Source organism: Chrysochloris asiatica, unplaced genomic scaffold (genome assembly GCF_000296735.1).
Source record: "Chrysochloris asiatica unplaced genomic scaffold, ChrAsi1.0 scaffold00004, whole genome shotgun sequence".
NCBI lineage: Eukaryota > Metazoa > Chordata > Mammalia > Afrosoricida > Chrysochloridae > Chrysochloris > Chrysochloris asiatica.
Genome location: NW_006408522.1, coordinates 12,248,530 through 12,262,103, shown reverse-complemented (window position 1 = coordinate 12,262,103; position 13,574 = coordinate 12,248,530). Strand labels below are relative to the sequence as shown.

General features: G+C 38.7%; 1 protein-coding gene across 2 annotated transcripts in view; it reads right to left on the bottom strand.

The window, feature by feature from the left end:
* SLTM (SAFB-like, transcription modulator) overlaps positions 1–12,777 on the bottom strand; it is a 43,537-nt gene extending 30,760 nt beyond the window's left edge. For both annotated transcript variants that reach the window (XM_006831599.1, XM_006831600.1), the window contains exons 1-2: positions 12,519–12,777; positions 11,263–11,350 (exon numbers count right to left, since the gene is read on the bottom strand). In XM_006831599.1, the coding sequence (XP_006831662.1) occupies positions 11,263–11,350; positions 12,519–12,689 (259 nt within the window). In that variant the 5' untranslated portion in view covers positions 12,690–12,777. The remainder of the gene's footprint in view (positions 1–11,262; positions 11,351–12,518) is intronic.
* Between the last annotated feature and the right edge of the window lie 797 nt (positions 12,778–13,574).

Sequence of the window (13,574 nt, the reverse complement as noted above, 5' to 3'; positions counted from 1 at the left end):
ATACTTCAACAACAAATGTTCTTTGGACATGTTATCAGGAGAGCCCAATCCCTTGGTTAAAGTAGAGGGTCAGTGAAAATGAGACAGCACTTCACAGTAAGGTGGACTGACACAGTGGCTGTAACAATGGGCTCAAACTAGCCATCCTTGTGAAGATGGAACACGACCAGGCACTGTGTCATTTTGCTAAACATAAGGTTATTAGGACCCAGCAGATGCCAACTCTGCTTAAGTGGTATCTATGGGTCAACCACTAAGATACGTGTATTGATAATTTATTTTATCCTCATAACTACTCTGAAATTATCATCTCCATTTTACAAAAGACACTGAGGCTGCAAAGTTCATCAGATTACAAAGCTAGTTAATGGCAGTGTTTCCATTTAAACACAGGTCCATTCCCACGCCTCAAAATCCATAAAACCTTAGATCTTAAAGTACAAGGTGCCAATTGTTTGAAATGTTATCTCTTTTACTTTTAGTGTAAATAGTGGCTCCAAACATCTCTTCTATAAAATTTTTAAATGTGAGCCTCAGAGAGATTAACATGCCCGTGACACAAGTGGCAGAACTAAGCAAGGCTCATGAAAAGATCTAGCTTAGTTTCTAATAGAATGTACATGAATGCATTAGATTTTTATTGCTATTATCTTTTTAAACAAAAGTTATTAGTAGTAAAAACCTGATAAGCACATGCTTAAGAAAACTGAAATTTTCACTACTATGACTCCTTCCATAATCAGTAATTTTGAGCTTGTTTTACATGTTGAATTAGAAACTAGATTGTTAATGTGCCAGACTGCAAAGCCATTGGAACTGCAAGGGCGGCAGTTCAAGCTCACCAGCTGCTCCTCGGAAACCCTATACAGGGTTGCTATGGGTCAGAATTGACTCGATGGCACTTAACAACAACAACATACAGGTAGAGGTCCTGGTGTGGCACTGTGGGTTAATACACTGGACTGCAAAGTCAGTCTGAACTGCAAGGTCGGCAGTTCAAGCTCACCAGTCGCTCCTCGGAAACCCTATGTAGTGTCACTATGGGTAGGAACCAACTCGATGGCACTTAACAACAACAACAACTATAAAGGTAATCCACACTTAAAACTGTAGAAAACACCAAAAAGTATATTTTAAAAAAGACTCTTAAACTTATCACCTAAAGATAATCAGATTAAGCACTTTTGACATATATGAGTGTTTCATCTCTTTAACAAAAGTGAGATTTAAAAATGTATTTTTTTTTACATCATATACAACACTTTGGAAACTGATCTGTGGAAAGAGATGAATGAAGATAGTACTCCAGCTTCACGTTCTACTCTAGAGCAGTGGTTCTTAACTCTGGCTACATACTAGAATCACCTAAGGAGCTTTCAGAAACTGATGATGCTCCTTCCCCTTCTCCTCCCAGCAACCAAATCTCTGGGGGTAGGAGCCTGGCATCGGTATTTTTAAAAACTCTTCAAATGACTCTCATACAGAGTGGTAGCTTGAGAAGTACTGAGAAGACAGAGTAACTAAAAACATCAGAGTGATAGAAACTTCTGGCAAGATGGCAGACTATATGGATCCTTCTACAACAAAGAAACCAAATGAACCAAGACAAAAAAAATGAAAATTCTGGAACCCTGAACTTCAGAGGAAAGATCAAGGCAACTGGTTTGAGAGTTTGCTGGGAGGAGAAGCTGAGCAGGGGCAGTGAGAAAGAGAGACTGACTTATAAACTAGCAGACAGATATAACTCTAGGTAGCATCTTGTGAGCAACAGGAGGCCTAACAGAGCAGATACACACAGACAACAAGAAAGGTGTGATTCCTTGCCATGCACTCCCTGGTGAGCAGAGGTGTGGCTAGCTCAGCAGCACACTCTGCTTTCAGAAAGTTCAGAACCACATGGTTGGGAGTCGCACCAGTGTGAAAGTGAGGCCAGCTGTGCTGCTTTGGTGCCTGGATTCCAGTGGGAATGGTTCTAGACCTACAAAACCCTCAGAGCCACCAGATCAACATTTAACCAGTCACCCTGCCCCCAGGTGACCTGTGGTCCTAACAGAGAGTGAAACCAGCTCCATCAAGAACCTCTATGAATTACTTCCAGGTTGAGTGCCCTGAACACAGATAAGGAACTCCATCCAGGGCCAGAAACTCTGCTGCCACACACTTTCTGAGCATCTTGAATTGCAGGAGCCCCCAGAGTTTTCTCCTCTAGGGTCCAACAGCTGCACTGCTTTGTTTTCTTGTTTTGCTTTTGCTGTATCATTATTTTTGTTTACTTATTCTTTGTCCTTCCCGCCCCCCCCCCTTTACTACTCTCACTTCATCGTTCCTCTCCCTGATTTTTCTAAGGTATTTTTCAAAATTTCATCCTTTTATTTCCTCTGTTATTTTTCTCTTCTATAGCTCCATTTCTCTATCCCTCTTTTGTCTTTATAGTTATTATATATTTTTTCTGACTGCTGCCTGTTTTATTATTTTTCTTTACTACTTCCTCTTTTTATTATTGGGTTCTTGTTTGTTTATTCCATTTTGTTTTCTTGAATATATGGGTAGGGGTCATCTCTTTCCCATCTGACATGAGACAGCAAGTATGCTGATACAATCCAGCCAAAACCGTACCCTCTCCAGCTTCACCCAATATGCAAGAACTAATACCAGCTCCAACATCACCTGATCATCAGTAGCAGCCAACACCAGCCAAATCCTGAACTATGGTACAAGAAAGGCTAACTAGAATGGTAAACACAATTCCATTCTCTAGCCACATGTACAGGAGACAGATGGTGAGAGTCTAAGAACACATCAACATACAATTATTAGTTAAATACAAATAGAAAACCCCACAATGCTAAGGCGATAACAGCCAATTTCAGCTCACATGAACAGGAGAAAATGGCTGAAATAAATGACCAAGATGCAGAGCCAGAAAAGGTAATGGAGCTAACTAAAAAATAATTCAAGAGACTATTTAGATATCTACAAAGGATTGACAGAAAGAGGAAAATGAAAACAAGAACACCAAAACAAACTTTAGGAAATATATAAGAACAGACAGACAAAATAAATGTGAATTTTGAAACAATACAAAACCTACAATTAGAAATCCAGAAGATTAATATTAAGGTTTCAGAAATGGAAAATACATTGAAAGAGCAAAGGAGTAGATTTGAAGCAATAGTAGCCTAAATTAGTAATCTTGAAGATAAACCTCTCAACATTAGTATTCCAGAATAACAATCAGAAAAAATAATGAAAAAAAATTCTGAATAAAATAAAAAAAAAAAAAAGAGTTATGTGGGACACCATGAAGATGAACAACTTATGGGTCAAAGTAATTCCAGAACTGGAAGAGACAGTAATAGAATTGTTGGAAGAAAACTTCCCTAACATCAAGAAAAACAAGATGATAAGCATAAAAGAAGCAGAACCAACCCCAAACAGGGCAGATCCCAAAAGAAAATCACCAAAACATATCATAATAAAACTTGCCAAAGCCAAGGAAAGAATCCTGAGACCAGCTCAGGAAAAGCGAAAGGTAACCTAACAAACAAGATCCAGAAAGATTAAGCTCTGATTTCTCAGCAGAAACCAGGCAGGCAAGAAGGCAATGGAATGACATATACAAAACTCTGAAAGAAAAAAACTGCCTACAAATAATCATATACTCAGCAAGTACATCCTTTAAATATGAGGGCAAAATTAGAGTATCTCCTGGTAAACAAAAATTAAAGGAGTTTGTAATGACCAGACCAACTTTACAAAAAATACTAAAGGGTGTTCCTTGGACAGAGAACCAACTAACTACAGCAGACAACAACTGGAGATTACCATGAATGACACCATTACCCAGAACTCAATCCAAATATGTAAGTATTTAAACTAAAACTAATCTACAAGACTGAAAAATAGGGAACCAGAGGTCAATTTAGAGTGAATTCAACTACAAAGCACAAAGAGGAAATAGTGCAGATACAGAACTTCTAAATGGCTAGGAAAGCAAGTAGATGAAAGAAAGAAAGAGAGAGAAGGAAAGAGACTTTTAGACAGGGGGAAAAAATAAATTACCAAATAACCTCAAAGAAACTTAATGTACCCACACATCAAAATATAGAAAGAGGAAAACCAAGACCAAGAAGATCCAGTAAATACTAATGCAACAGAAATAAAGAAAACCCATAAACAAAATGAACTCTGTGCCAAAAAATATGTGGAACAAAGAAATCAGCAGCACCACACACGAACCCCACACAGAAAAATGACATCAATATATACCTATGGATAATGACACAAAATGCAAATGGATTAAATGTACCAGTCAAAAGGCAGAGAGACTAGAATAGTTAAGAAAATAAGATCCTTTAATATACTATCTACAGGAGACACATCAAAAAGATAGACAGCCTAAATGCCTATCATCAACAGAAGAATGGTTAAACAAACTTTGGCAAAAATACTCAGTTTAATACTATGCAACCTTGAATAAGTATGAATCTGCAAAACACCTCACAACATAAATGAATCTGGAGGACATTATGCTGAATGAAAGTATTCAATCATAAAAGGACATATATTGTATGCGACCACTGTTATAAAAAGTTAAGAAAGGGAAGCCATCAAGGTAAGCAATCAAGTCCTTTCAGGACAAACCCCCTCTCCAAGACTGAAACTCAAAGGGACACATAAGCAGGCATGTAGCTTGATGGCGATCACATTGGTCTACTGGTGAGTAGAAGAGAGGGAAAGGCAGCAATGAAGAAATGGGCTGAGTTCAACCACGTTCCATAGACTTCTGCTGACGTAGAGATGAGATATAGAAGAGCAAGGGCTGGTTGCTCTGTAGTGTGGTAAGATCTGGGGACTCCTGAGTCCATGGACAAGGACAGCCACGGAGCGCTAGAGCCAAGAGTAAAGCATCCAGCTGATATGAAGTGAGGGGAGATGCACAAGAACACCTAAATTTGCAGATAGTACCCATTCCCAGTACCAGGCAGTGTTTCGTTCTGTTGTGCACAGGGTCACTGTGAGTCAGTACAGACTCGACGGCACCTCAAACAACCACTACCCATTTAACCTAGCCCTGATGGCCTGACAATCAGAACTCAACTAGAAGATAAAAAAGTAATTTTTGATAAAGGAACCAAGTGTAAATTCTTAGAATTTGAAGAACTTGATCTATACTTATAGATGTAGTAGCTCAAAATACCAACAGAGAAGGAAGAAGTCTTCACATCAACTGTCAATCCTATTCTCTCTGTATACAGGGTAGATAGGGATGGGCAACTTAGACACTGGCTGCCTAAAACAAGGGGACGATAAAGGCACGAAGTGACTGGCTTACAAGATTTCAAGTGGGAGTTTAAGAGTGTGCTGAGGAAGACAAGAGTCCCCACTAACTAGTTTTCATCTTGTCTAGATTGGGTCTGGTGAAAAGAGATGGGGATAAGATTCTTACAATAGTAACAGTTATCATGACTAATTGTGACTATCACAACTGTAAAGGTAGAATTTTCGTAACAAAATGGTGTAGTAGTTACTCTTACAGTCCAGAAACAGAGGACCAGGACCATCTAAGAAGAGCACAAGCGGAATGCATGACCCTATCCAGAGAAGCAGCAATACCAGAAGAGATGGAGACAGAGAAGAGGACATGGTGAGAGGGAGCAACTAAGGACTCTAGACTCATGGAAAGAGAGGGACTGAGAGCTGGCGGCCAAGAGGTAGCCTTGCACAATGCACCCTTTGGTTGCATAAATTATTATATATTCCCGAGTGTTTTTGTGTCTATTCCCCCCAAAACCAACAATAACAACAACAAAAAACTGAGGAACAGAAGCAAATACTGTTGAATGATGATGCACCGAGGGGACTGTAATCATTGCAATGAAACGATGAGCAAAAAACGATGTTTTCCCATGTAAACTATCACTCAATTCACAATAAAAACTTGAAGGTAGTGGAAGACATAGGGAGGAATGCAGTGATTAAAGTAAACAGAGGTAAATATTGTTAACTGTTGGCACATAGAGGGGATTGAAACCATTGTAATTAATCAAAGTATATGATTTGCTAAATGTAAATTTGATGATCTACTCTAAACCTTCACTCAATTAACAAAGTTTTTTAAGAAGAAAAAGAAAAAAAAAGCCCTGGTAAGAATGCAGGAGAAAGGTCACTGTTTTCAGAATCTCCTGATCAAAGAACTTAAATTCTATCCATCATTAACAAAACACCATGTAGGGTGTGAATTTTAGTTGCTGAAAAGGAACAAAAACAAATCATTAAAAATAAACTTCTATGAGTACATGCACACATACATATACACCTTGTTGTTGTTGTTGTTATGTGCCATCGAGTCGGTTCCGACCCATAGCGACCCTATATAGGGTTTCCGAGGGTGTAAATCTTTATGGGAGTAGAAAGCCTCATCTTTCTCCTGCGGAGCAGCTAGTAATTTCGAACCGCTGACCTTAAGGTTCGCAGCCCGATTCGTAACCACTACGCTACCAGAGCTCCTTACATATACACCTTAGATCAACAAAATGGTATCTGTATAAAATCAGGGTGGTGAAATTATGGGCAACCTTCACTTGGGTACTAGGGATGCTACGTAAGGCTGCCTATTATTAAGTATCACTGAGTTGGTTCCAACTCATAGCAACCACATATACAGTTTCTGAGGAGTGACTGGTGGGGTTTGGACCACTGACTTTGTGGTTAGCAATTCAGTGTTTATCCTACAGTGCCACACCAGACAGCTTAGGTTATGAAACACATGATGTGAATTATACTATACTTCTTAGAATTCTATATTATTAAGGTCTTTTTACTGTAATCTGTGAGGAATATAATTGAGCATATAAATCAATAAAGTCTGTCCTTTTAAATCTAAGATAAGCCATTGTTTTAAAAGTCTTTTGTGATACCACCAAATGATTTTTTTTCTCTAATTCCTGTACAACCGTTCTTGTTATATGCCATTGAGTCGGTGCCAACTCATAGCAACCCTATGCATAACAGAACGAAACACTGCCCAGTCTAGAGCCGATGTCACAATCCTTGAGCCCATTGCTGCTGCCACTGTGCCAATCCATCTCGTTGGGAGTCTTCTTCTCTGACCCTCCACTTTACTAATCATGACATTCTTCTCCAGGGACTGGTCCCTCCTGATAATATGTCTGAAGTATGAGACGAAGTCCGACCATCCTGGCTTCCAAGAAGCATTCTGGCTGTACTTCTTCCAACACAGATTGGTTTGTTCTCTCGGTCCATGGTACTTTTAATATTCTCCAACACCATAACTCAAATGCATCAATTCTTCTACGGCACAATTAGTATATTTATTTTCCACGGGTTCTTAAAAAGATCCCATAGCCTGAAGCTTTCTGTCCTTAATTTTAAACAGCCTGACAGGAAAGTACTTTTTCCTCATCAGAATCCTTAAAATATACCATGTTTGATACCATAAAACACCTGGAAAGTCAAAACATGCTTTGACAACACAAATACAATCTACTATATGAGTGCATAGGGAAAATACAGGTTTTAAAGGCTGTAATAAAAGGGTCTAATTTTGGGATATGAAGAAGACATAACAATCTTTGAGGTTGGATAATAATCCAGTCAAGATTATAGGGCTTTCCAACATAGCAACAGCTTATTGAGAAATAAAATGCAATGATTCCTGTGCTCTAAAAGTAAGTAAGTTTTAGGTAAAGGCCAAGTCATTAACCTATTACTACCCAAGTAATACATATGGAAATTCTATCCTCCAAAGTCTTTCTAAATGCCAAAAACTCAAATCTACTATTATTAAAAAAAAAAAATCACATCAGAAGAATATTATATATATATAGTTGTTGATTACTGTATTATCTTATTTGATACATATGTATAGTTATTAAATTTTTACACAGTACACATGTATTTATAAATATACTGTTAATGGTATGATCTGCAAAAAGCTATCCATGGTCAAACCTAAAACCCCCAATTACACTTATTTTGATCACTGAAAATCAGATTTTACACAGCATTTTCACTTTTTTTAAAGTCTACAAGTACTGCAAATTTCAATAGCAATAATTTCTGTACTAAATATACTTGTGGATACAGTGTTGAATAAGTAAATAAAATAATTAGCAATTTTTGCTGAACTCAGAGTTGCCTTCAAAGGTTAAAAATTCAAAAGAAATTTAAAATCTATAATCTCTAAAACAAACAAATGAGGAGTTCTACCTGCTTAACCACTTTCATAACACACCCAGATATGACAGTAAATCTTACTGGGTAAAGTTTTCTGCTCGGTTACTTATTTAAAAGTTCATTGCAAGACTGTGAATTTTGCACCCCAAGATTTTTTTTTTTTAAAGTTCATGGCAAGGAGAGTATAAAAAGTTTCAGGAGAAACTAAACTACAAACTGATCTACCATATTAACTATTTGAATACATATTTTATAAATATGTTGATTAATAACAGAACCACTAACATCAACATTTATTACAAGTTTTTGCTTTTAATAACTGCATTTAGAAATATTCTATAATATACTTATGAATACAGATTATTTTTCCTCAAATCTGTCTAAGCACAATTATTGTAACACATAATTCCATATAAAGAAACAGTGATCCTGCTTTACAAAATTAATTACTTAGGTAGTTTTTCCAAATCCATTAAACCTATCTCTTATGTTTGTAATAATACCTTTTAACCTTTATCTGCTGATTTAACATTATCGTAAGAATTATTTATTTTTCCAGCAAGTATTACATGTCATGTTTACATGATATCAGCATGACTGTCTCCAAGTAAACCCTTTTTAAAAATCTTTTCCTCATTTAATAATCTATATTGAAAAATATCTATACTGATTGAGTGCCTGAGTTTTAATAGAACAAGGATGATATATATCTTATATTAAAGAGAATGCCATTTTCTTGACTCCAGGTTATATGTAACCATTATATTTTAGAATTAAAAGAGTCTTATGTATGATCTAATATAATTTCCAATTTTACAAAAGGAGAAGCAGACTCACTGAAGCAAAAGTAGCATGACCTAGATTAAGTTATTTTCAAGGTATATAACACTAATAAAAGATCTGACAAAAAGAATTTAATGTAATTCAACGAGACAAAAAATTATTCACATTAAAACACTATTTAATTTTCTGAATCCTTGGATTTAAAAAATCTACTAATTAATGATATTTAAATGTTTCCCTGTACAAATTTGATTTCTAAAAGTATTTAAAAAAAATTTTATCTGTATGTATCTTAGCGGTAAATGATACTATGTTTTTTGTAATTCACACAATTTTCATAACAATGATAGATGGAATTCCAGGAGACTAGAGATCTTTATCATGTAGATCCTGGAAAGAGGTTCATGAAGTACTCAGTAGCCAGTTACACATTATAAATGTTAAAACAAGACTACAAGACACGGGAACATCAGAGTTTTTAAAAACTTAAAGTTCAAGTATCTTTATAATTCACAGAACAAACGAATATACTGGTATATATGTATAAAATATTGAGGAAATCTACATTTTTTAATTTATGAAATTATTTCTGAGAGAAAAAAACTTTTTAACGATACAGAGAAATTTAAAAACAGGAATTAAATAAATCAAATGAGGTTTAAATGTTAAAATCCCAACATATTCATAACTTGGAACTTTGAATCACTACTCCAGCATCTATCCAATTACCTTAATGGACTATGTAAAGGATATGGATCAAAACCACTATAAGATAATACATAGTTAATATCTGATATACTCATTGCTGATTCTTTAGGAGCTTACTTATTTCTGAAATCGTTTCTCCTTGCCAGAATAAGTTTCTATAAGCACAGGGAAATATATTTCTCCAACTTATACATCAAGTTAAGAGCTACATTAAAGCAACAGATCTTTATGATTCTCTGTTACTCCTCAAAATTCCATCTCAACTTCTGCCATTTGTATCCCACCCACAAAATGTTTTAATCCTTTTCAATTTCATGTGACACATAAACATGAGACTCCTCCAAACTTGTGAAGGCTCAGGATCTGCCTGGTTCCCATAACCATAGGATGCCAGAGATCAATTTTCTTGCTAATCCATTTAATCATTTGCAATCAATTTGATCTACAGTTGATGTGGTATTTTGCTTAGCAGTAAAGGAAGTTAGATTCCAAAAAATGCTGTATCTGTCCAAGATACTATTGTTATTGCTGTTGTTAAGTTCCGTCAAGTTGGTTCCAATTCATAGGAACCCTGTTTAAGGTTTCTGAGGAGCAAGATATACTCTGCATTCAGTCAAAACTACAGTAATTAATGGAGTCCTGGTGTGGCACTGTGGGTTAATGCACCAGACTGCAAAGCTGTTTGAACTGCAAGGTTGGCAGTTTGAGCTCAACAGCGGCTCCTCAGAAACACTATACAGGGTTGCTATGGGTCGGAATTGACTCGATGGCACTTAACAACAAACAACAACATAGTAATTAATGAAAACTATGGGTAAGCACCAGGATCCAAATATTCCCATCATTATCTCCCTTCTGCCACTGTCCTTATGAAAAGGAGGGAGAAATCTGAAATTAATCAAGTGACTATTCCACTTACTAGAAGTTTTATTTAAAAGTCCCACTTATATTCTGGCCTAGTTTAAAAGTTCTAAAATAAAAAACAATTTCCCTACAATCTAAGATTTGGGGAGCAGGTGCAGCTTAGTAATGGAATTTCCCTTCCACTGTATTATAATCTCTGACATCTTTTTCATTTCGCTGAAAATCAAAATGTATAATGGCATAATTGCAAGTTAAATTCACCACATCAAACAAATTACTAAACATAAAGGTTATGGATTTTAATAAACTAGAGAAAATAGCAAGGAGCCATGGTGAAAGATTTAGTAAGAATTCCATCAATATTCTGCCAATTGTGGGGCAAGGTAGACATGTATTAAATTGTATTTTATTTTTTGCAATCTTCACACTATCAAAGAAACACATTAAGAAACTTGACTTTGTCATTTTTTTTTTTTCCAGAAGCAATAAAGAGCTGGTCTCATTTTCTGGTTGGCTTCTGTCAAATGTTAAAGGTTACAAGTCTTCCACAACCTGGAAACAGTAATAGTTCTTCCTTGACCCAAAAAGGCAGAATGCCAGAAGGAAATAGCAAAAGAGTAGCACTATATAAACAGGACAAGTTGCAGAAGATCAGAGGTAAGTTAAAACCAAAATATAGTTTAAAATACGTTCATAACTAGTAACAACCTTTGCCTTTGGTTGGTTTCTTGTTTGGAGTATCAGTTGAAACAGTTAATTCAATATTATCTGGATCGCCTCCTTCCTCTTCAATAGCCTACATTAGAAAGAGAAGTTAATATGCTACACAATCTATCTAAATTTATTTTATAAAGTCGAATAAAAAACAAACCAGCAAACCTCAAGTCTCAAAAAAAGTAACAAACCCTCCCACAAAATTCCATTACCATGCAGTCGATTCCGACTCAGAGGCCCTATAGAGCAGAGTAGAACTGCTCCATTGGGTTTCCAAGACTGTAAATCTTTCCATAAGCAGATTGCCACAGCGGTCTCCGGTGGAGAGACTGACAGTTTCGAACTGCTGACCTTTAGGTTAACAGTCGAGCACTTTAACCACTGTGCCACCAGGCAGTACAATTGCCACTCAGATCATATACCGATTTAAACAAACAAACAAAAACGACATTAAACAAGTCAGAAACTTTCAGGGGATTAAAATGAATAAGAATGAAAATCACATGGAGTATAAAGTTCTACCAAGTAGATAAAATGAAATATATTATCATAATGAACTAAACAAATAAATACAGTACACTCAATTGCAAAAAAGTTGTTAGTTACAAAAATATTTTCCTAATATCTATAATGCAAACATATTTCTCCTCGACCACAATTCCAATGCTCTCAAATAAACCAGAATGATAATCAAGGATGAAAAAGCAGACTATTGCGTTGATGCAAAAAACTGAAAATAAAACCTCTCTTTTCCCAACCATTAACTCCCACTACCATTCCCCACCCCCACACTCGAGATGGGGAAGGAACGGTTGGGCACAATTAAACGGTAACTTCGCACAAGTCACCAAAGTAACCATACCCTCTGAGGCCAGGAAATGCACGCGCTCACCATGGCTAAGGGCTGGGGACCAAGCGCCTCCCAGGTCTCCACGATCGCCCTTGGGAGGCCGCGCCGTCTGTCCGCAGCCCTCCCAGGCCGACGGGGACGTCCCAAGGGAGGCGGGGGCGCGTTCGGCTGCGGCGGCGGGTCCCTGGCGGCTCGCGGCCTATCGAATACCGAGCCCGGCACGCGGGGGAGGGGCGACACGGGAGGGTCCCCGCTCTCCCGCGTGCGCGGGCGGCGCCCGGGGCCTCCCCACTGCTCCGCCCCGCGGGCCTCAGCCACTGCTGGCGGTCCAGAGCTGCGGCTGAAGGGGGAACGCGAGGCGCGGCCTAAGCTTTCCTACCCGGACCTCGCCAGGCCTCACCTGCTTGAGTCGAGAGACTAGCACATTCTTGAGTCCGGTGATGTCTAAATTCCGCCGCTTCAGCTCGGACCTAAGATCGATGACCCGCAGATCCGTGATCTTTTTACCTTCCGCCTGAACCGAGGCGGCAGAGGCAGCAGACGTTGCCACGGCATCGGTAATAGCAGCCATTTTAGAAGAGCAGCGCGCTGCCAAGGCAGCGAGCGGGCTTCAGGGCGACCGTAACAGCGCCAACTTCGACTCAGGCCTCGAAGGCCGCCGGCGTCGCACAACGCTGCGCACAATGAGCCGCTAGCCCCGCCCCCTGTCCGCCACCCCAGTGCAACCTGCAGCGCCGCCAGCACCCGGATGACGGGCGCGCGTGCGCACTGGCACGAGGGATGGCGCCGGGCGCGCTCCGCGAAATGGGTTGTGGCCACCTGGGCAGTGCGACCCCTTGCGTGGCCTGGGAGGTCAGGCAGGTCTAACCGCACCAACGTCCGACGCACCACCGTTCCTCCACTGCTTCGTTAGCCATTTTCTTGTAACGTCTAGTGTCTAGAACAACAACAGTGTTGTAGGCCTGTCGGAATAGAGTTCGCGTGTTATACTAAAGACGTGCGCGTGCCCTGAGCCTCTCCTAGGGAAATACTTTATCGGCTTTGCTGAATAATCGAAAAATATGGTCAGTGTGCCCAGGCCATTAATGAACCCTGGGGCGGTTAGTCCAAGAATGTAAATGTTGGCCCGTGTGACATGTCCCGCCCGAAGGAAAACTCCATGCTTTCAGCTCTAGTTTAGTCCTATGATGTCCCCCGGTCCCCACCCCTCGCTTGGTTTGCCATCCTCTGGGTGGATCTAATAACGCAACACGAATTTGTTCACTGAAAGAGGAAATTGTTTTATCTTACTTGTATAGCGTATGCAATGTTCACTGTTTGGGCCCCAACAGTGACTACCTTATGGAGGACCCCGGCCTGTACAAGTGAGTACTCATAATTTAAGCCAGTATGATTAATCGTAAAAGCATAAACATATACGGAATAACACTAGTCTGTAAATTCCATAAATCAAGTA